This window comes from Rhinichthys klamathensis, unplaced genomic scaffold, assembly GCF_029890125.1.
Source record: "Rhinichthys klamathensis goyatoka isolate OS25496 unplaced genomic scaffold, OSU_Roscu_1.1 h1tg000053l_1, whole genome shotgun sequence".
In the NCBI taxonomy this organism is placed as follows: domain Eukaryota; kingdom Metazoa; phylum Chordata; class Actinopteri; order Cypriniformes; family Leuciscidae; genus Rhinichthys; species Rhinichthys klamathensis.
This window is the reverse complement of record NW_026606598.1, coordinates 2617353-2638289: the sequence shown is the minus strand read 5'-3', so window position 1 is coordinate 2638289 and position 20937 is coordinate 2617353. Positions and strand designations below refer to the sequence as shown.

At 39.6% G+C, this 20937-nt stretch overlaps 1 protein-coding gene and 1 long non-coding RNA gene across 4 annotated transcripts; one reads left to right on the top strand and one right to left on the bottom strand.

Annotated features, from left to right (window-relative positions):
- Positions 1–3508: 3508 nt before the first annotated feature.
- bag5 (BCL2 associated athanogene 5) lies at positions 3509–20184 on the bottom strand. Of its 2 annotated transcripts, none has more exons than XM_056248150.1 (5): positions 20050–20184; positions 9304–9577; positions 8792–9220; positions 7779–8002; positions 3509–5073 (listed from the first exon to the last, which is right to left on the bottom strand). In XM_056248150.1, the coding sequence occupies exons 1-5, from the start codon at positions 20070–20072 to the stop codon at positions 4548–4550; spliced, it is 1476 nt and encodes a 491-aa protein (XP_056104125.1). In that variant the 5' UTR covers positions 20073–20184; the 3' UTR covers positions 3509–4547. The 2 variants fall into 2 exon arrangements, with proteins under 2 accessions (XP_056104125.1, XP_056104124.1); XM_056248149.1 differs by lacking the exon at positions 20050–20184 and adding an exon at positions 16961–17277.
- LOC130083141 (uncharacterized) lies at positions 9086–16716 on the top strand. Of its 2 annotated transcripts, none has more exons than XR_008806815.1 (3): positions 9086–9224; positions 9373–9596; positions 16468–16716. It is a non-coding gene; the product is annotated as an uncharacterized LOC130083141 (long non-coding RNA). The 2 variants fall into 2 exon arrangements; XR_008806816.1 differs by lacking the exon at positions 16468–16716 and adding an exon at positions 11412–11547.
- Positions 20185–20937: the final 753 nt, after the last annotated feature.

The window sequence follows — 20937 nt, the reverse complement described above, 5'->3', positions numbered from 1 at the left end:
TCATCCTGTAATACAATCAAGGTAATCTAATTCACCACATACAAAAGAACTGTAATAGTTCTAGATGACTGCCATAAACTGCTGTTGAGTGGCATTCGACAATCGGAATGGATTTGATTTGTGACCATAACCATGGAGATAGTTTAGCAGAAATCAGTATGACTCAGATTTGACAGACCAATCGTCTGTGTAGAGGTGAAGCTCTGGCAGCTAATGGAATGTGGAACGCAGACCACAATCATGTAGATTAGATTTACAATGCATGTCAAGAAAATCCCAACAACATTTTAAGCTAGAGAACTTGGATTGATACCCCTCAAATTCCCCATCAAAGTCTATGAACGGATCTAAAGCTCCAGATGTGGGCACTATGTACTTTAGTGGAAAACAGAAACAGTACTGGTAATTTCCTGTCAGATTATTGTCAGTTAAATTGATTTCTTTTAACCCTAAAACACAAGACGGGTATAATACCTATGAAAAAAAGAGGATTTTTTTTATGGACTTTTCTTACACATTCACGCCATGTCGCAATTAATTAGATGATTTAAACTCTATGAACGGACCTAAAGCTCCAGATGTGGGCACTATATACTTTAGTGGAAAACAGAAACAGTACTGGTAATTTCCTGTCAGATTATTGTCAGTTAAATTGATTTCTTTTAACCCTAAAACACAAGACGGGTCAAAATACGGGTATAATAGGCTACCTATGAAAAAAAGAGGATTTTTTTTTAACGGACTTTTCTTACACATTCACGCCATGTCGCAATTACTGTAATTAGGTGATTTCAACTTCCGTCCTCGTAGAGCCGTTAATAATTTGTAAACTGGGGATTTTTCTGAGAGCTCCTACTTGTACCAAGTGACTGCTGCAGATTCAGATTGCCATAGAAACGCATGATTCCCAGTCTGAAGAAGTGAACAGCTCAGAATAGATAGGTCACATGTTGTCATCCCGAAATTACGGACAGATTAATTTAGGTGTTGACAATAGTATTGCCATAGAAATGCATAATTCCCAGTCCGAGGAAGTAAACGGTTCAAAATATAAAGTCATATGTTGTCATCCCGAAATTATGACGTGAACACATTTCATCCCTTTCTTAAAATCAACTGCAAGCTCGCATTCAGATATGCCTCCATCCAAATAACAACCAAATAATAATGGATAGAACCAAATCCAATTTTTTTTCTTTTTCGAAACGATCCGTTTCAGTCGGATGTGCGTCACAACGCAAGAAAAGATCCCTCGCTAGACTTCAGTAGTTCAGCTTTAAAATAAATAAATCTCCAGACCCTTGCCTTATGTCCCATCTTGTTCTCCATCGAACTCTTTTGAAAACAAGGATGAAAAGCCCCTTACAGCTAAAAGGTTATAGAAACCTCTGGCGATCTCAAGGCAGAGAACCTCTGATGTAACTACGGTAGACAGACAGGTATCAAGATTTGCATAAATGTGATTTTCTAGCACTGCACTTCAGACAATCTGCCTGTATATTAAGCAACACTACTGCATTAACAACTAGTTATACCACATGGATTTAATGAGGAGCGTCAACCATATTGATCTGCAGTGTGTATGTGGCCAATGCATGTTGTGCTGGTAAAACAACAAACAAACAAAAAAGTCTGGTTGCGCAGAACTGACATTGCCAATATTAGCTCACATCTTTGCCATCTCTATGTGGGTTTAGAAGAGGTGCACAAAACGCCAACGCCTAGTGCAAGGTTGCTTTAAAGTGCTGTTGGAGCGTGCATTTCACCTTGACAGATATAGGATCCTCCTCAGCTGATCTGCCAGTGCTGCCCACCACAGGGGACTCTGCCAGACAACGGCTGTCTGATGACAGAGTCTGGATTAATCTCTTCTGACCACGACCTATCCTTTCCAGCGGCCCCTGCGTCTTTATTGTCATTTTTTTCAAGAAGAATGCCCTTAAATAAGAGTGTCTGGGTTTAATCCAAGCACAACCTGATATCTTTGTTGATAACTCTGGTGTTGCTTCATGACTGCTGATGGTCCTTTTAATTGGACATTCCCTTATGTGGAGCAGGACAGAGGGTAGTGACCACACGGCAAGTGGGACACGACCGAAATAAACACCAAAGGATGGTCACAGTTCAAGGTCAAAACAAGCCATTGTAACCTGCTTACAGCACAGACAGCTTAAATGAGCAGAGAGAGGCTCAAGTGCCCAGCATGATACAGATGACATATATTTGTATTTGTTTATGGCCATAACCTGGCCTCTGTGGTCAGATTTTAAACAGCAAAACTGAATACTTCTGCGGTTTTTACCACAGACAAGCTACTCCTACATTCAACAGACTCAGAGGGATTTAAACAGACTGCTTCACACTACAAGCTAAAGTGCCCAATTAATTTTTCATGTTTTTTTTGTGTAAAGTTGTTTGACCTTTTAAATGTGGTCCATATCAAACATTGCTCAAACGATTAATTCAAAAACACAAATTCATTCAAAAATTAAAAAGTGACTTTTCAAGAATGAACATGATCTTTAGGAATGAGTCATTCAGTTGCTCACTAAACCGATTTGTTTCAAAACACCACTACGGTGTGCATGCTGACCCTGTTCTTCAACAACCACAACTTCCATAATAGAATATTATATGCTATATTTTTGTTATTAAATGAAATTCGAACATTTAACTTAGTCACTTTCTGTCAATACTAGTGATGGGTCGATGTACTGTATGTGTACTGATTACGCCCTTCTTGCCATCCCTTATGTTACTTCCACGAGTCTACAAACAGCCTTGTCAATGTCAACACATAATTTCCGTTTTCAAATATTTTAGAATTGAATCAAATAAATAATGTGTAAACAAATGCTTGTTTAATTTCAGTGTCGTCTCAATTGACTGCAACAGTGCCCGTCCACATTTTCAGCGGCCTTGGTTCCGGAAGTATTTCTTTCCCAATTATTTTTCCAATGAAGATTTAAAAAAAAAAAAGAGGCTTTTTTTAAGAAGCAAAAAATAATTTTTAAAATCGGACAAAAAGACGTACAAGACTGTTTACTTAACAGCTTTAAGGAGCATGAAGCATTGTGAATGGTAAAATAATTGTAAATTTTTATTTTGAATAAATAATTCATATTATTTAGTTAAAGTTAAGTTTACTGCAAAATATGCATATTGTGTATACAAATACTGAAGTAGTTTGAGAGTGTAGGGAAATATACTATTAAGTAATTCGCCAGTGTAAATATGTAACTGTGTAAATGTAGCCACAGTATTTCAGTGCTTGTTTGATAGCTTGCTGTCTTTCCATGCCGCTCCAATGAAAATGTCCTAGAACGCCCCTGTCCACTTTGATCAGTCTCACTACCAAAATAGCATGCACCACTTTTTATTTTTTTTAAACAATCACAGACACACTCTTTCAGTCTCCGCTCTATTCCCTGGTGGCTTGCACAGGCACTTGTTGCCTAAAAGCAAAAAAAATAAAAAATTTAAAAAAGCAATGAAGAAGACAAGAAACTTGTGAACTAGTTTCTATTTTTATCCTCCATATCAATACTAAAAAGAAACGTCTCCAAGGACAATACCTCGTTGCAATTTTGGCCTCCGACTACTGAAATATGGCAAAACTGCAGGAAGGGTTAGACATCTTTTTCTTTTTTTGCCGTTTCTCTCACATTCTTCTTTGATGTCAAAAAGTCTTCTTTAAAGGTGAAGTGTGTAATTTTATGTTAAAATAAAATTACACACTTCAATCTTTAAACTAAACACAAACCACTGTTTACCATCTATTTTAAGATACAATTTTCTCAGTGGGATATATGCATGTAAAAGATGCAACAAAATGTAAAAACAATTGTTCCCACATATAGAGTCAGCTCTTGTTTATATATGCAGCTAATAATTGTAGCGAGAGGAGCTTAGGCTCTGAAAGTGCAATTTAGAGAAGAGATCAAACCTATGAATGCTAAGCTTGGACTGCCTTTACATTACGGTATGTGTGATTTACAGGAAATGGCCCACTGCACAACCTGGTGTGGTCGTAGCAGGGGATCATGTGCTCCTGTACGGCTCTAACTGGATAGGAATGAAGAGCTGATGTGTTCACACCGTGATAAAGACTGAAATTTGTTCCACACAGGCATGTGGTAAAGCGGGAAGCAGATTTTGGCAGCAGAACAGGGTTTAGCACCACACCACACCAATCAACAGCACAGATTCAACTAAAAAGATCATGGATTATTGTCATGAAAAAAAAAAAATGCTTCATGGCAGTAGAAATCGAGTTTCCTTCTGCCAGAAAAAAGGCTGTTTTCAGGGACCAGTAATGGACCAACAAAAGCAGCAGGTGCAGTGCATCATGGGTAACAGTCTCGCTGCCCACGGCGAAACACAAAGTATTTTATATACAAATTAAAAATTCCGCCCATGGCCTGTATCCTCGGCACGGGCGTGTCTTGTCCTGATGTCGCACACGAGGCAAAAAAGCTTTTGCCTTTTTCTCGCGGCTCCTTATTCAGGGAAATCTCGGCAATACTGCAGTCTCTTTTATCGGCCTCTCAGTACTCCCACTCATCTGTCTTCATATCCAAGTAACTAAGGATATTCTGGGCATGTTTAACAGCTTGCTTACGGGCAGTTTTGGTCCCCTCGTCCCCTTGAGGGTCCACAGCATCAAGAGCCAGAAGTTGTTTGGTCAGTAGCTCTTCCAATACCATGTAGCTCTTGTCAGCCCTCTTGCCGTCAAAGCCCAACACCTGAGCCTGGAGTTGGCCCAGGCTGGCTAAGACACGCCACACGGCCGCATGAGGAGGAGGCTCCTCTGCTCCAGGGTTACGACGTCCCAGGGCTTCCCAGAGGTCTAGGAAGGTGACGAGTGCTTGAACTTCCAGCACAGCCCTGCGCCGTGCCTCCCGAATGCAGGGATTTCGGCCCGTGTCCACCTGATCCAGGTGCGTGAGGAGACCTTGCAGCTCCGCCCCCTGTCCTGTGGCACCATGACGGAGCACCTCCTCCCGCAGCACTGAGACACGGCCCCTAATCGCCTCAATTTCACGAATAGAGTCATTCTGCGCTAGATCATACCTGGAGATGCAACGGGTTAAAGATTATTAATAGATTCAAAAAAGTAACTAATAATCCGTTAAAAATAACTCTAATCACATACAAATTAAATTTCTGTCATTAATTACTTGTCATTCTAAATCTGTATGCAGTTATATTTTGACATGAGGGTTAGGTTTTATATACCCTTATATATTTAATATATATAAAAATAACTTGTATACGACAATATTATATAACTCAATATAATACTTTAAATTAGCTAAGATTCAACAAATCGATTAAAAGAGATAGTAAAGATACTTATGACAATGACAAAAAATCTATTTCAAATGAATGCTGTTCATTTGAACTATTCATCAAAGAATCATGAAAAAAATGCATCAGTTTCCACAAATGATCATTTTTTCTTTAGCATCTTAGAATGATTTCTGAAGGATCATGTGACACTGAAGACTGGAGTAATGATGCTGAAAATTAAGCTTTGCCATCACATATCAAAATATATTAAAGGGGGGGTGAAATGCTGTTTCATGCATAGTGAGTTTTTTACACTGTTAAAGAGTTGGATTCCCATGCTAAACATGGACAAAGTTTCAAAAATGAAGTTGTAAGTTTGATGAAGTAATTCTGTTCCAAAAATACTCCTTCCGGTTTGTCACAAGTTTCGGAAAGTTTTTTTCCGAATACGGGTGTGTGTGACGTCAGAGTGGCCGGAATTTCCTTATACGGGTCTTAAGGGCACTTCTCCCGGAAGGGCGCGCGCCTCTGTAGCCTAGTGCGTGCGAGAGTACGCCTATGCCCATCAGAGCGCTGGGCTCGGCTGCGCTGCAATTAAAAAAATGGCACCATAAAGTGTGTTTTTGGTTGCCAGGGCAAGACAACACTGCACAAATTTCCAAAGAACCCAGCGTTAAGGGACCTGTGGATGGATTTTGTTTTTCCAGAGCAGCAACGGAGTTGTGCAAGTGTTTTTGTTTGTTCCCTTCATTTCGACTTTAATAGTTTTATAAACAAGGCCCAGTTCAACGCCGGATTTGCAGATCGCCTAATACTTAAAGGAGCTGTATGTAAGATTGTGGCCAAAACTAGTACTGCAATCACTGTCAAATTACTGTAGAGTGGTGTATCCCCTCCCCCTCCCCCTGACTCGAGGTTGCCAGATCAGCCGCAGGATCCAGCAGGAACGTGACGAGCTGCAGCTGTGGTAACTAGAGCAGAGCTGGCAACCCAGATGCCGCAACACTACTGACTTCGTGATTGGTAGACAGGTGGAGGGTGGAGCATCAGACCAAAACACAACATGACAACATCAACATCAGTTGAGGGCTGCAACTGCACTTTTTAAATGACAATATCCTGGCCAGACTACTGTTGTCAGTGATATAAGTATTTGAAATGTACATGATTTCGTAATGTCTAGTGATATTTCAGGGCCATTTTATGATTAATTGAAATAAATTTCTTACATACAGCTCCTTTAAAGATGGAGCAGTCCCAACGATAAAGGTTCACGGTCATGCGTTGGAACCGCAGGCGGTGAGTAAAACTGCTTCAAATGTCTGTGAGTTGTTAACTATCGGCGTGTAAGCACAGCAAGTAAACAACATGATCACATACAGTTAATGTATCAATGGAGCATGCGATGTATGGTGTGTGTGTGTGTGTGTGTGTTTAAATACATTTGTTTAGCTGGCCACTGTAGGTGACAGCTTGTTTATTGTAAAAATAAATCATGTCCTCATAAACCATGAGTCTGTCTGTTTACAACACACAAATGTTGTAAAACTCGCGCATGACAGGGTGTTCTAAAAACACTGCGCTCAAGTTCAAATCATTTCTATTTTTAAAAAAACGCTCGAGTTATGTTTTTCACCCATTTCACTGCCCATCTCGTATGAACGAGCACTTAGTATTGTTTAGATCCTTGTTCTGCGTGGGATTACTATCTGATTGTTAGCCATGGTTTATTTTCGGATGTCACTCACAGCTTCCAGACGCTCTCAACGCAAAAGCTTCGCGCGCTCGTGTCGTGATTATTTAGCTCCGCCCACACGGCACGCCTCCACCCGCTCGGGTTTTTCCGGAAAGGCTCGGTACAGCCTATCTTTCTTTTATAAATATAATAAAACTAAAGACTTTTTGGAGATATGAAGGATGCAATACTACTCTATAGGTACTCAAGATTAACATGAGATTGAGTGAAACTGAGTGTTTCACCCCCCCTTTAAAATGGAAAACTGTCAATTGAAATTGTAATAGTATTTCACAATATGACTGTTTTTACTGTATTTGTGATCAAATAAATTCAGCCTGCAGTGCATGTACATATTTTGGAATGATGCAAGGTAGAGTTGTTAATGATTTTTGGAGTGAACTATCCCATTACAATTTCATCTTCACTGAATGGTTGCATAAGTAAACATAAAATGGCATTTCACTGGTGCTACACATTTGTTGTGTCTAATTTCAATGGATATGACCTCCAGAGGTCTCATTTGTTGGTTGCATACATCATTAAGGCTGCCTTATTTTAGAGAAGTAACCATTAGAATTTACAATTATTTATGCCTCAGAAAAAGTCAGTTTTATAATGACTACTTTTCTGAAATGAAACATCCTTGATGATATAAATGCGGCCAACAAACGCGACCTACGGAGGGCGCAGCCTTCAAAATGAGACACAAGCTATTGTAGTTTGTGTTGATGTGTCCATTTGGTGTTACCTGCGCGTGTCGTATCCTTCTCCCTCCAGGTCAAGATGTTTTAGCAGACCATTGATCTCCTCCACCACTTGTTTTCTGTAGTTCCTCACAGCAGCGTTACTAGACACATCCAGGGCGTCCAGTTCTACCAACAGCTCTGTGAGGATCCTTGCTAGGTGGGTACAGCTATCACGCCCACTCAGACCCATCAGCAGAGCCACTTCCTGGCAGCGGGCACCACTCACCTACATGAGATCAATTCATTTCAGGTTCCCTTTACTTAACATTGTCTCTTGGCTAAAATCAATCTTTTAAAAATTATTAAAGAGATCATATACTACTGTTCAACAGTTTAAATAGCAACAAAAGTAATATTGTGAAATATAATTACAATTTAAAATAACTTTTCTAGGCTATTTGAATATATTTTAAAATGTCATTTATTCCTGTTTTCAGTGTCACATGATCCTTCAGAAATCATTATAAAATGATGATTTGCTGCTCAAGAAATATTTCTTATTATTATAATTTTTTTAAAGAATCTTTTTTAAAAGATTTTTTTTAATCAATTTAATGTCCTTCCTGATTTTTTTTTACTAACCCCGAACTTGTGAACTGTAGTGTATATTTAATATATCTTTTATTTTACTGAAAAAAAGTATGATTTAAAAAATAATAATTCTGACCCTAAACTGTTGAACAGTAGTGTCAAAAAATAGAAATAAATGTAAAACATGTAGAGATTTTTTTGACCAATTTAGTGTCCTAGCTGAAAAAAATAAAAAATAAATCTTACCGACTGTAAACTTATGAGCTGTAGTGTACATTTTACTTTCTACTTGAGGTCAAAAACAGAATTAGGTATTTTCATGACCTTTTCTACCCTCTCTCTAACCCTTAAAATTAAAAAAGTTTTTTTCCAGCTGTATCTTTAAGAAACATCCCTTCATGTGTAAAAAGAATATCAGCAGTTTGCTAATTAATACGCAGGTTTGTGATTCCTCATGATATTTGTCTTTTGCAATACCACTCACCTGCGCCATAACTTGATTAATGCGCTGCACGGCCTCGTGCGTGTCGTCGGACAGCGGCAGCGCCAGCGTATGAGTGCGTATGCGACCCTCCAGTATTTCCTGTACGGCACAGACCCTTGTCAGCGCCTTGTAACGGGCCTTCCTCAGCGGTACGCTCCCACCCGTCTTGACCTGAGCCAGCCGCATGGCCACGTCCTGCACAGCCTCCACAAGCTCCTCACTAATCTCAAAGGCATCTTGAGCCTGGCCCTGCCGGAACGGCCCCACAACCCCTTCGTTCAGCATGTTCTGCGCCTCCTGGGTCAGCTCCTCAATGGCCAGTCGAGATGGATGCGTAGCATTACCCTCCAGGTATCGAAGCAGACCCTCGAACTCTCCCGCCGCACGCTTCCGGGCCTGCTGAAGCTCCGGCCGGCCCTCCGTCTCCACCTGGGTGGGTAAACAAAACATGGTTAGTCATTAATATACTTTACTTTTCAGATTCTTTTGACGCAGTGATGCCCTGTCCTGACCTTATCCACCTCTAGCAGTAATCGGGTCAGCTCTCGCTCCAGTCGTTTGTACTCTCTGTCGCTCTGCAGGCCACTGTAAGAGCACACCTGTGGGCCCAGGTTGGCGACCTCCCTCTGCAACTCATCCAGCCGTAACAGGGCTGGGTGCTGCCCAGGGTACGGGCCCCGGGGTCCGGAATAACCTGGGAAGGGTCCTGGCATCTGCTGAGTCTGTGGCTGCTGACTGCCATGATCCATTGTCCTCTTCCCACCATCAAAGGGTTTCCCAAACAGGCTGAAAGAGAAACAGATAGGTGAGATAACCAAATAACCAAATGATCAATTTGGTCAAACCAAATTTATCTGGTCAAATAACCAAATGATATGGTGAGATATGGAAATAACCAAAGTATGATGTTGAGAAGTGAGGATGATACAGTTGATACAATGGAATAAACGTTAGAGTATTTTTATAGGTAGCTGACATTAAATACTTTACAGGTAAAATCCAAAAAATACTTTAAATAGTATTTTACTAATTATTATATTATGCATCATGATGCATGCATGTGTTATGAGCTCATAATAATTAACAGACTGTGAACTATTGTGAATTTTTTTTTTTTACACTGCATGACCATTTAAATTAACTATTGAAAGCAATAACATGATTAAAACTGTGAAATGTTTTTTTTTTTTTTTTTTAATAAATGGTGACAACACCTAAAATACACACTTTTCCTAAACATACATAATGTTCAAACCTTTGGGGCCATGTTTTTGAAAGAAGTCTCATTTATTATTTATTATAACACAGGAAAAATAGTAATATTATGAAATGTTACTACAATTTAAATATCATTACTGCTGTCTCTAGTGTCACATGATCCTTCAGAAATCATTTTAACATGTTGATTTGCTGCTCAATTTTGACTGTTGTGCTGCTTAATTGTTTTGTGATCCATGAAGACCGTATCTTTGCTAAACAGAAGTATTCATTTCTTTGAAAAAACAAAAACAAAAAACGTATTACCCCAAACTTTTGAACGGTATTGTACATACAAATTTACACAAATAACTACACAAATAAAATCACAGACATATTGTGCCTCAACAACCCTTTTACAGTAGCCTCAAAAAGAATTAGAAATGTATGAATTCCATTGCATTAAATCAATATAAAAAATATCCCCAAATGACATCAGGCAAACAACAATTTTTTCCCCCTAAATTACTTCAACAAGCAGGGCATTTTTCTGTCTGTATTAGAAATCAAAGTAATATATGAGCCACTTTTACCAAATTCAGAACCGTGTATGATTGTGGGAAAAACAAATAGGGTCAATCCTAACTCAGGTAAACTTTTACTATGAAAAATGCAGGAGAGAGGTTTTGTGCGTCTGTAATGAGCACAGGTTGTATGTGTTGTACAGCTGTGATGACTAAGGCTGACTCAGCCAGATGTTTCCAACTACACCCATCATAAACAAACAGTCCCAATAGGCACACGGCATGACACAACACGAAACAGGAGCTGCCTAAATGCATGACACATCACAAAAACAAAGCTCCATTTTTAGGGACAACGTTTGTGAACAAACATGTAGAAATTAAAAACAAACTTTCGAGGATATAGCAATGGAATATTTCAGTTTCTAAAATTTAGAACATGTACCTGGCTTAATCTGTTCATCCAATGAAAAAAAAAACTGAAACTCGAGCATTCACTCCGTGTGAATTCTTGAATTCAATCAAGTCTGAATTTCGCCAATGAATCCATTCATCTGATTTTGACAGCAACAGTCCGTTTGCAACAACCCAACGTACTGGAAAGGTCTCGGAAAACATACTTCCTACCTGCCGGTGTCGTGACAATATGTTGATACTGGAGAGCAAACATTTACATGTGGAGAGCAAATATTTACATGTGCGATAGGGAGAATAACTATTAAAGAAGTTGTGGTCCTACTCATTACCACAAAAAAAGATGGCAAAATCTGTCTAGCAGCTGTTATACAAGTGTACCAATCCAACAGCACCAACAAACCGAACTGCAGAAGATGTTTAGAGAAATGAAGTGTCCTTAAGTGCAGACGCCCTTCACACAGCCCATTGTCTTACCTCTACAGATTCAAAGTCCAAGACAAGATTTTATTGGCAGACGACTGCGGCTGCTGTTCCCTAGGGAAGTGTCTGTGATGTCACGGAGAGGTCATAATAACAGGACTTAAAGAGACAGTGTCTATTAGCACCCAGACCGTATAGTGTTCATGAAATACATTTGATAAACATGGATGAGATTGCACAAGGATTTTAAATATGATATTGATCTATACAAAAAAAAAATATATATATATAGCTATAAAAAAAAGAATGGGGAAAAAGAAAGAAAAGTGGGCTGCTGCACACACATTACAACTGAGGTATGAATCAAAATGATTTTCTGTGGTGATTGAGAGTATGCCACAGATGCTGGTGATAGAGTTTAAACTGCATTTAATCCGGAATATTACTTTACAACGGTGTAGTGAGAATGAATGCAGTCCTTGTATACTTCAGGATCAGAGATCTTATACTACTTCTTGATAGCTTTTTCCTCCAAAAAAAAGAAAATAAAATAAAAAAGCATGCCTTGGGTGCTTTGTCCTTTTATATAACCAGGTGAACAGACTGTTTCGAAGAAGAAAGCTCAAATGAAAAAGTATTACAGTGAGTGCGAGTGGCCATCTTTACAAGTTGCCTATGAATATACACTCACCTAAAGGATTATTAGGAACACCTGTTCAATTTCTCATTAATGCAATTATCTAATCAACCAATCACATGGCAGTTGCTTCAATGCAATTAGGGGTGTGGTCCTGGTCAAGACAATCTCCTGAACTCCAAACTGAATGTCAGAATGGGAAAGAAAGGTGATTTAAGCAATTTTGAGCGTGGCATGGTTGTTGGTGCCAGACGGGCCGGTCTGAGTATTTCACAATCTGCTCAGTTACTGGGATTTTCACACACAACCATTTCTAGGGTTTACAAAGAATGGTGTGCAGGGATGGAAATTAGCACCCGCCACCAGCCAAATGCGGGTGATTTTGTGTTGTGGCGGGTAAACTCGCTTCACCTACCGGCCACCGTGGCGGGTAAATAAAAATAGCATACTGTTTCACCCGGACGGTGGACACTTTCAGAGGAGGCACACCTTCAAACAAAAATGTGGCGTTACATCGCAGGCGTAGAGGTCTGCAGAGAAAACATCATGGTGCGTTCACACCAGACGAGAATAGAGCGACTCTGGCGCGAGTGATTTCATTTGCAAAGACGCGTTACGCGCGTAAAAAATTCCTACGGCGCGAATGAGGTGTAGAGCGCGCCGTGGTAGATGCGAATACGCCTCATTCGCGCGGCAAGTTCGAGCGTCTGACGCGTTCTGCGCGCATGATTTTATTGAGTGCTTTTGTGCATTCACGCGTTTGACGCGAATTCGCGTCTGCCGCCCGAGTTGAAAAATCTGAACTTTGGCGTCAATTCACGCCGCGTTAACCAATCAGGAGCCTAGCTGCTGTCACGTGGTGAAGTATCTGGATGCTTCAATAAATTATTTTGTACTAAATGCCTGATGTGGTTCTAATGCACAAAAAAAAACAAATATTTTATCACATAAAACTTGATTTCAATATATGAGACATATTCATTTTGTATTGAATGCTATTTATTCCATTTCATATCTAGATTATATTAAATATTATTCTAATGTAAAGGCAACCAACATACTATAGCTCATAAATCCGTGTCTGGAGAGTGTTGTGTGAGAGAAAAAAAAAATCACAGGACAGGTTAATTACTTTTGGAGGCTGGCTCAAATTATCATCAAAACAAAAATAAATGACAGATTAGGTGGATGAGGCCGAGGGTGAGAGAAAGAGAAAATGTCAGTATTTCATTGAGACTTGAGATTAAATAAACTGCTTAAGTATTCTTGTAGTATTCATTTTCACATGCAGTTACACATTGTCGGTTAAAAACAAGAAAGTGGCTGGTAAAAACATTGAGTGGCTGGTAGATTTTGAAATCCACCAGCCACAGTGGCCGGTGGACAAAAAAGTTAATTTCCATCCCTGATGGTGTGAAAAGGGAAAAACATCCAGTATGCGGCAGTCCTGTGGGCGAAAATGCCTTGTTGATGCTAGAGGTCAGAGGAGAATGGGCCGACTGATTCAAGCTGATAGAAGAGCAACTTTGACTGAAATAACCACTCGTTACAACCGAGGTATGCAGCAAAGCATTTGTGAAGCCACAACACGCACAACCTTGAGGCGGATGGACTACAACAGCAGAAGACCCCACCGGGTACCACTCATCTCCACTACAAATAGGAAAAAGAGGCTACAATTTGCAAGAGCTCACCAAAATTGGACAGTTGAAGACTGGAAAAATGTTGCCTGGTCTGATGAGTAAACAGAATGAGAACATGGATCCATCATGGCTTGTTACCACTGTGCAGACTTGTGGTGGTGGTGGTGTAATGGTGTGGGGGATGTTTTCTTGGCACACTTTAGGCCCCTTAATGCCAATTGGGCATCGTTTAAATGCCACGGCCTACCTGAGCATTGTTTCTGACCATGTCCATCCCTTTATGGCCACCTTGTACCCATCCTCTGATGGCTACTTCCAGCAGGATAATGCACCATGTCACAAAGCTCGAATCATTTCAAATTGGTTTCTTGAACATGACAATGAGTTCACTGTACTAAAATGGCCCCCACAGTCACCAGATCTCAACCCAATAGAGCATCTTTGGGATGTGGTGGAACGGGAGCTTCGTGCCCTGGATGTGCATCCCACAAATCTCCATCAACTGCAAGATGCTATCCTATCAATATGGGCCAACATTTCTAAAGAATGCTTTCAGCACCTTGTTGAATCAATGCCACATAGAATTAAGGCAGTTCTGAAGGCGAAAGGGGGTCAAACAAAGTATTAGTAGGTGTTCCTAATAATCCTTTAGGTGAGTGTATATGCCTAGCCTAAAAGCAAAAAATAAGCCCTACACTTAAGTCTCTGTCCAAAACGCATCATTTGCTACAATCTAACACAACCAGCTTGATATTTCTGCATTGTATTTTTAAAAAATGTAAAATAAATACTCCTTGAACACTCCCAAGATATATCGAAGTTCAAGAGAACGTATAAATTGTTCACCAAGCTTGTTGAATTTTTGATTCCCCAATTGTGCAGCAGTACAGCGTTAATTTGACATCATGCTGGGAGTGTAGGAGGAGGATAGGGTCAGGTCAGATAAGGATGAGTCAGAACCCTCATCTGTCCAGATGCTCCACCTGCTTCCCAGCATCCTGCCTCCCCCTTCTCTCATACTCCGGTATACAATCATTTAAGCCCCAGAAGACCTCTTATTATAGGGTTGCAACTTCTCTCAAGTAAATATAACAAACACTATGGACTATGAAATTTGGGTGGGGCGAAAGAGCCAACATGCCATCCATGCCAGAGCTTATCAGTGGGTAGTAGGGTACTGCTAAATACATCACTGCTTCTTTCACTACTCATGGAATTCTGCCACATCATAGTCAATTAATTATTTTCTATTGCTCAAATTCACATGGCAAAAAGCCTTTCCTAAACTTTTGTCCACAGCCCAATCACTACGGCTCAAGAACCACTTAATTGACGCCAAAACAAACCTTTTAACACCTAAAGTCTCGTTTAAACAACAATACAGATACAGACTTGATACAGAACAAATAGGACATATTCTTTTGCCAATGTCATTATGCATAAAAAATAAAATAATATTAAAGAAATTGTGATTATTCACAATTCGGCCCTTCTAAAATTGATGGAGGACTAAACTAGACTAAACTAAAGCGGTTCTCTGTTCAATGCAGGCTTAATGCAATGTCTCATCACCATAATCATGAAGTGTTTCTTTAAAGCACCCCAATTATGCTTTTTCAAATATTACCTTTAATGCAGTGTGTAACATAGCCGTTTGTGAATGTAAAAGTCTGCAAAGTTTTAATGATCAAATTACATGATAAATAAAGTTATTGTCTCATATAAGATAGAAACGATTCTGAACGGCAGAAATTGGAAAGGCTGTCGTCAGCAATTCCAGTCTCACTTCCTGTTACATATCTAAGTAACAATGTAACAAATATTTGTATAATGCCAGCTTATGATCTTCACTTGCTGCCCCCTTTCCCTCAAACACTGTAGTTGTAGCTGAAGCCTGGAAGAGTTTTGTTTGTGTTGTCGACATATCAAGACAATGCTATTTTCAGCACTGCGAGAGCAAATCTACTTTGCATGCACTTCAAAAGGATCAGGACTCGCACTGGAATTGATACAGAAAAAAAAAAAAAAAAAGATGCCAATGTTACTGTTCGCATCACTGTGTATTCAAGCGCTGAGGAAGCTCCGGAGCTGAAATTCAGCTATAGTAATGGCCATATACGCAATGTAATCTGTAGACCAATCACAGCAGACTGGGCTGTCTGACCAATCAGAGCCGAGTAAACTAGGAAAGGAGGGATTTAGAGACTGAATCTTCGAAAGAATCGTTCAGACTCTTTGAGAAATTATGTGATGTGCAAGGTATATTATGAAAAAAAAGATTTTTCCTTTTTTTTTACCTTGGATTCATGTAAACCTATTGCAATTTGCAGGAGATCTCCAAAACAAATTAGGAACCTTTAAAATAGCATAATATGGGCACTTTAAGTACACTGTAAAAATATACAGTTAATTTTACTGTACTGGCAGCTGTTTCACCTAAAAAAGAAAAAAGAAGAAGAAAAAAAGACAACCATCAGGGTAACACACAACACTAAAATTATGCAATAAACATTAGCATAAACAATAAACAAACTAAACTAAGAAACTACCATAATAATAGGGCCCAACCAATGCAGTGTTAATATGAAGACATTTTAGCTATTGATTTTTCACAGGTGATTTACCGGTATTTTGAATTATGCATTTTTTAATTTGCACATTAATTATTGCATTTTAGGGTTAAAGGAAATGTCTGTAAACTTAACGAATAATGTCCTGACAAAAATGTACCAGTCCAGTACTTCAACACGTTGTTGTTTTTTAAACAGTGCATTTATAAGACAGTCTTGTTTTCTGCTATGTTACTGAGACTAATAGCAGGGTGTCTTCAAACTTCAGCATCAACACTACAGGGAGGGAGTCGAGATTCTGGAACTGTCCACGGCAGCGACGATCATCTTACCAGCAGTATCAACTAAAACTATCTTCTGTTCATGAAGTCTGAATGCAATACACTTCTCATCATCATGATATGCCATCATGAAGAGTGTCTTATAGCTGAAGATTAATAGATTAAACAGGGACGTAACGTCCCCCAAATATGGGTTTCGCAATGGCTGATTCTTAAATTAGCCTACTACATTTGTTCCCCCAGTACTGAATGTGTGGCTACATCCATGAACTATACAATAAGGCAGAATGAGAATATAACAAGCCTGTAGATGCCTCACCAAAACGATCCTTCCTGTAATCTGACAAAGCGGTGCCTGAATTTACATGACTCAAATCATCACAGAAGGACATATTTATTGCTTCTGAGCACAAGCCAACCCTTTCCGACACAATCCGAGCATGTCTCACCACCTCCTGAGATGCGCAGCATATTTCTCACCTTTTCAACGCGCCGAAAACGTTCGCGCACATGTCTAACGGGCTCCGTTTCCATCAGCTACGCTACGGAAATGTTTTGCGCGGTGCAACACTCCAGTAATTTCTGCTTCGTGGAGTTGCAGTGACACTGGCAGAGACTGGCATTTAGAGCAGCACCATCACATCGGTATGGACTGCATTCCTGCCCCTCCCCTCACTCTATGAGCGCGGGTGGTGGGGATTTTGATTCCTCTCAGTGACTCTTTTGGATCAGTTCACTAAAAGACTCATTCAGTTACGCTTTACGCAGTTACATCGTTATGCCGGTAGGAGGCGACAAATGAGTGTCATTTTGCGTGTTATGAGCCATTGAATCGTTCACTTTGAGTCGATCTTGACCGAAATTAGGCTTAAATTATATATTTTTTTTTTAAATAATAATTTGCTTGTCTACAAATCTATTAAGAAACCATCATAGTGTTTCCCCCACAAATTACAACAAAGCAGGTGTATAATTTCCCCTCCATTTTCTCAACTTGCTTTCTCAGCATGACTTTTATTAAGCTATAGAAAAAACATTAGCCTATTATTAGGTTAGCCTATTATTAAACATTAGGTAATAGCCTAAATAAGTTAATTTTAAATTGTGTAAGGTAAATAGTCATTCTTTATACGTTCATAATTTAGTTTGTAAACAAACGTTTGTTTATTCAGATTTTACCTTGCTCAAGGTCGATCCAAATCTCATTCAGACTAAAACAAAGGCTTAGCATACTACGCATATAGGCAAAAATCGAATAGTCAAGGCCCAATAGCTAGAAAGATAATTATATAATGATACTTATTTTACCATCCACACTAACAAAGTTATAATAATGGTTGGATATCGTTTTTTTTTTATTATTGGCTGTCAATGTTTTTATTGTTCTGAAAGTGATTCCGAACAATATCATTCCCTTGTGTCATTGATATAATGCTCTGGATTTCCCTATTCTCATAGAATTAGAACGATCATTATAACTTTATAGTTGTCATCCTTAGTGTGGAAGATGGAAGACATTTCTATTACATCAAAATATGACAAATAGTAAGAATAGAGTAGCAGCATCAGTTGCGTAGCTTCACTGCCATTAGGGCTGAGTATATGTCCATTTTTATGCCTGGCAGAACCCTTGAAACGCGTTTTAATGGAAAACCTTAAGCCATTGATCACGTGGAATCCGGATTTATTATTTACAGTTTTTTCCTTATGAATATATTTTACACACCATTCAATAGACCTGTATGTATGCTTGGGCTGTTAAAAAAATAAATATTAATTATGAATGTATATAGTGTGAATATGAATAGCCTGAAGTGTATGTTGAGAAGACTCGCTACCTCTGTAAAAAAAAAAAAAAACGAGGGGTCATGGGTCTGTCCAAATAAACTTTCCTCATCCACTTGATGAAGTTGAATGCACTTCAAAATTATTTAATCAGGGATTCCCCTGAGAGGATGTGCTTAATTTGCACACAGTGGAGTTAAACGTAGCCTAGCGGTGCGTCCGAAATCGCATACTGTATTAGTAGGTACTACATTTGAACTTGAACTTACTTCATGTCCATTAAAAAAAAAAAGTAAGTTCTAAATAGTATGAATGTAATCCGGATGTACTACATCTGCCATGTTGTCATTATCATGTGACCTACCAGCGTCAGTTGCATAAATCCCCTCCCGTGGCCTCATGGGATATTAAAGTGTCTATCAAACCGATTCCCGATTGGTGCAATAGCACCTCATTGCAGTACATGAGATCCAGGGGGCGGAGTTGGATCCAGATCAAAGGGGTGGAGATGGGTAGGATTAGTGGTGGGGTTAGGGATCAGGGGGTGGAGATAGGTAGGATTAGTGGTGGGGTTAGTGATCAGGGGGTGGAGATGGGTAGGATTAGTGGTGGGGTTAGGGATCAGGGGGTGGAGATGGGTAGGATTAGGGGTGGGGTTAGGGATCAGGGGGTGGAGATGGGTAGGATTAGTGGTGGGGCTAGGGATCAGGGGGTGGAGATGGGTAGGATTAGTGGTGGGGTTAGGGATCAGGGGGTGGAGATGGGTAGGATTAGGGGTGGGGTTAGGGATCAGGGGGCGGAGATGGGTAGGTTTAAGTATATGTAAGGTGGGAGGAGTTGGATCTGGATTTCGTGTTCTGCAGTAAGGACCATCTCGATTGGCGTGTATGACGACAAAGTACTTCGATGTCATAGACCGATCGGCCAGAGCAGCGCCGCTTCAAGTCGAACACACCGATTCACAAATCCTCTCCCCTGCATGGCCTCATGGGATAGTAAAGTGACCATCGTATTGTGCACTTCAGAATCTCACTGAAATAGTAATCATCCAGATACTGTGAATTTGCACTCTACTTTTGTAACATACCGTTTATCACCTTCTATATAGGCTAGTAGGGTATGTGATTTGGGATGCAGCCACTATCTCAAGGCAGGAGAGCAGCAGCAACGCGCTTCGAAATGGAGAAAAATATGTCCCCAAAGAGCCTTTCGTCTGTGGCAGTGTACGGCTGTGTAACGAGAATGATTCGTTTACTTAAAAGATTCGTTCAAAAACTCAGATTCGTTCACTCACGAACACCATACTGGGGAGACCATTCCTCGCATCAGGAGGGATCCCTAATACTGCGATATCTTCAAATTGACCACTTTACCCCGATCAGTAAATAAAACCATCTTGCCAATAATTGAAGCATGTCATATTGATACAGCACGGAATGTACGGACTCACCCCCTTTGTATTTTTGATAAAACCATTTAAGCCTGGAAGTCAAATGTGAACTCCCTTCCAAAACACAAAGTGGTTTCATCTTTCATGCACAATAACGTCAAGGAATCTGCTGTAAACGTAGTAGCTGCGTAAAACTATTTAAAACGGCATAACCACTTGAAATAATCCGCCCGTTCAGATGGCTGCTATTACGTCCATTTAAAGCACACAAAGACACTGATCAGCTCTCATTAAGAGCTCACGGCAGTGCGAGGTGAGGTGTGTAAAAAATAAAAGACAGTTATATGAATACATTTCTTATTAAACATGATGTTCAACGGGCTGTCCATCCTACCTGCATAACCATCTGACAGCCATTGGTGCGCCTGTGTTTACAGATTAAACAACGCACTTTTCATTTACAACCACCGGGCATACATGTCTAATGACACAAACCAGCTGGCCAAGCGAGAGTTACGAGGAGTTTAAATTCATTAAACGTTCTCACAACTAATATAAATGTTTGGAATCTTTGGCGTGGCGTGAACCTGGCATGAAGCAACCCAGGCACTGCACATTTTGTATGTCTCCCTCATCTTGCTTCATCTCATCAGCTAATTAGTAGAGACCGCAAGACCTGAAATGGGTGTGACTGATATGGGAGAAATGTGCAGTGCTTAACGTGCATTTAAAATTGTTTTTAGGGGGGAATATTATATAATACTATTATATACACACTACCGTTCAAAGTTTTTAAATGCTTATTAAAGAAATGTTTTATGCTCACCGAGGCTAAAATAGTAATAATGTGAAATATTATTACAATATAAACGAATTGGTTTCTATTTGAATGTATTTTATTATTTATTATCAATATAGAAAACAGATGTGCCTCTTAATATTTTTGTGGAAACAGTGATACACTTTTCTCAAGATTCTGTGATGAATAGAAAAAGTTAAAAAGAACAGCATAAAGTGACTGTGAAAGTCACTGTTGATTAGTTTAATGCGTCCTTGCTGAATTTTATTTAAGTATTATTTAATTAATTTTTTGTCACAAAAACTTTGTGATGCAGATTTATGTTCATACCAGGCCCATATGTTGTTGTGTCGGAACTCATGGGATGTTTTGGTCGTCCAGTTTGATAAAATCAGAATTAGCGGAAGTAGAGTGCACCAGAGCTTTCCAAAATACTTTATTTTTGTTGAAAATATAATTCAAATAAAACACAGTGCACTCTCT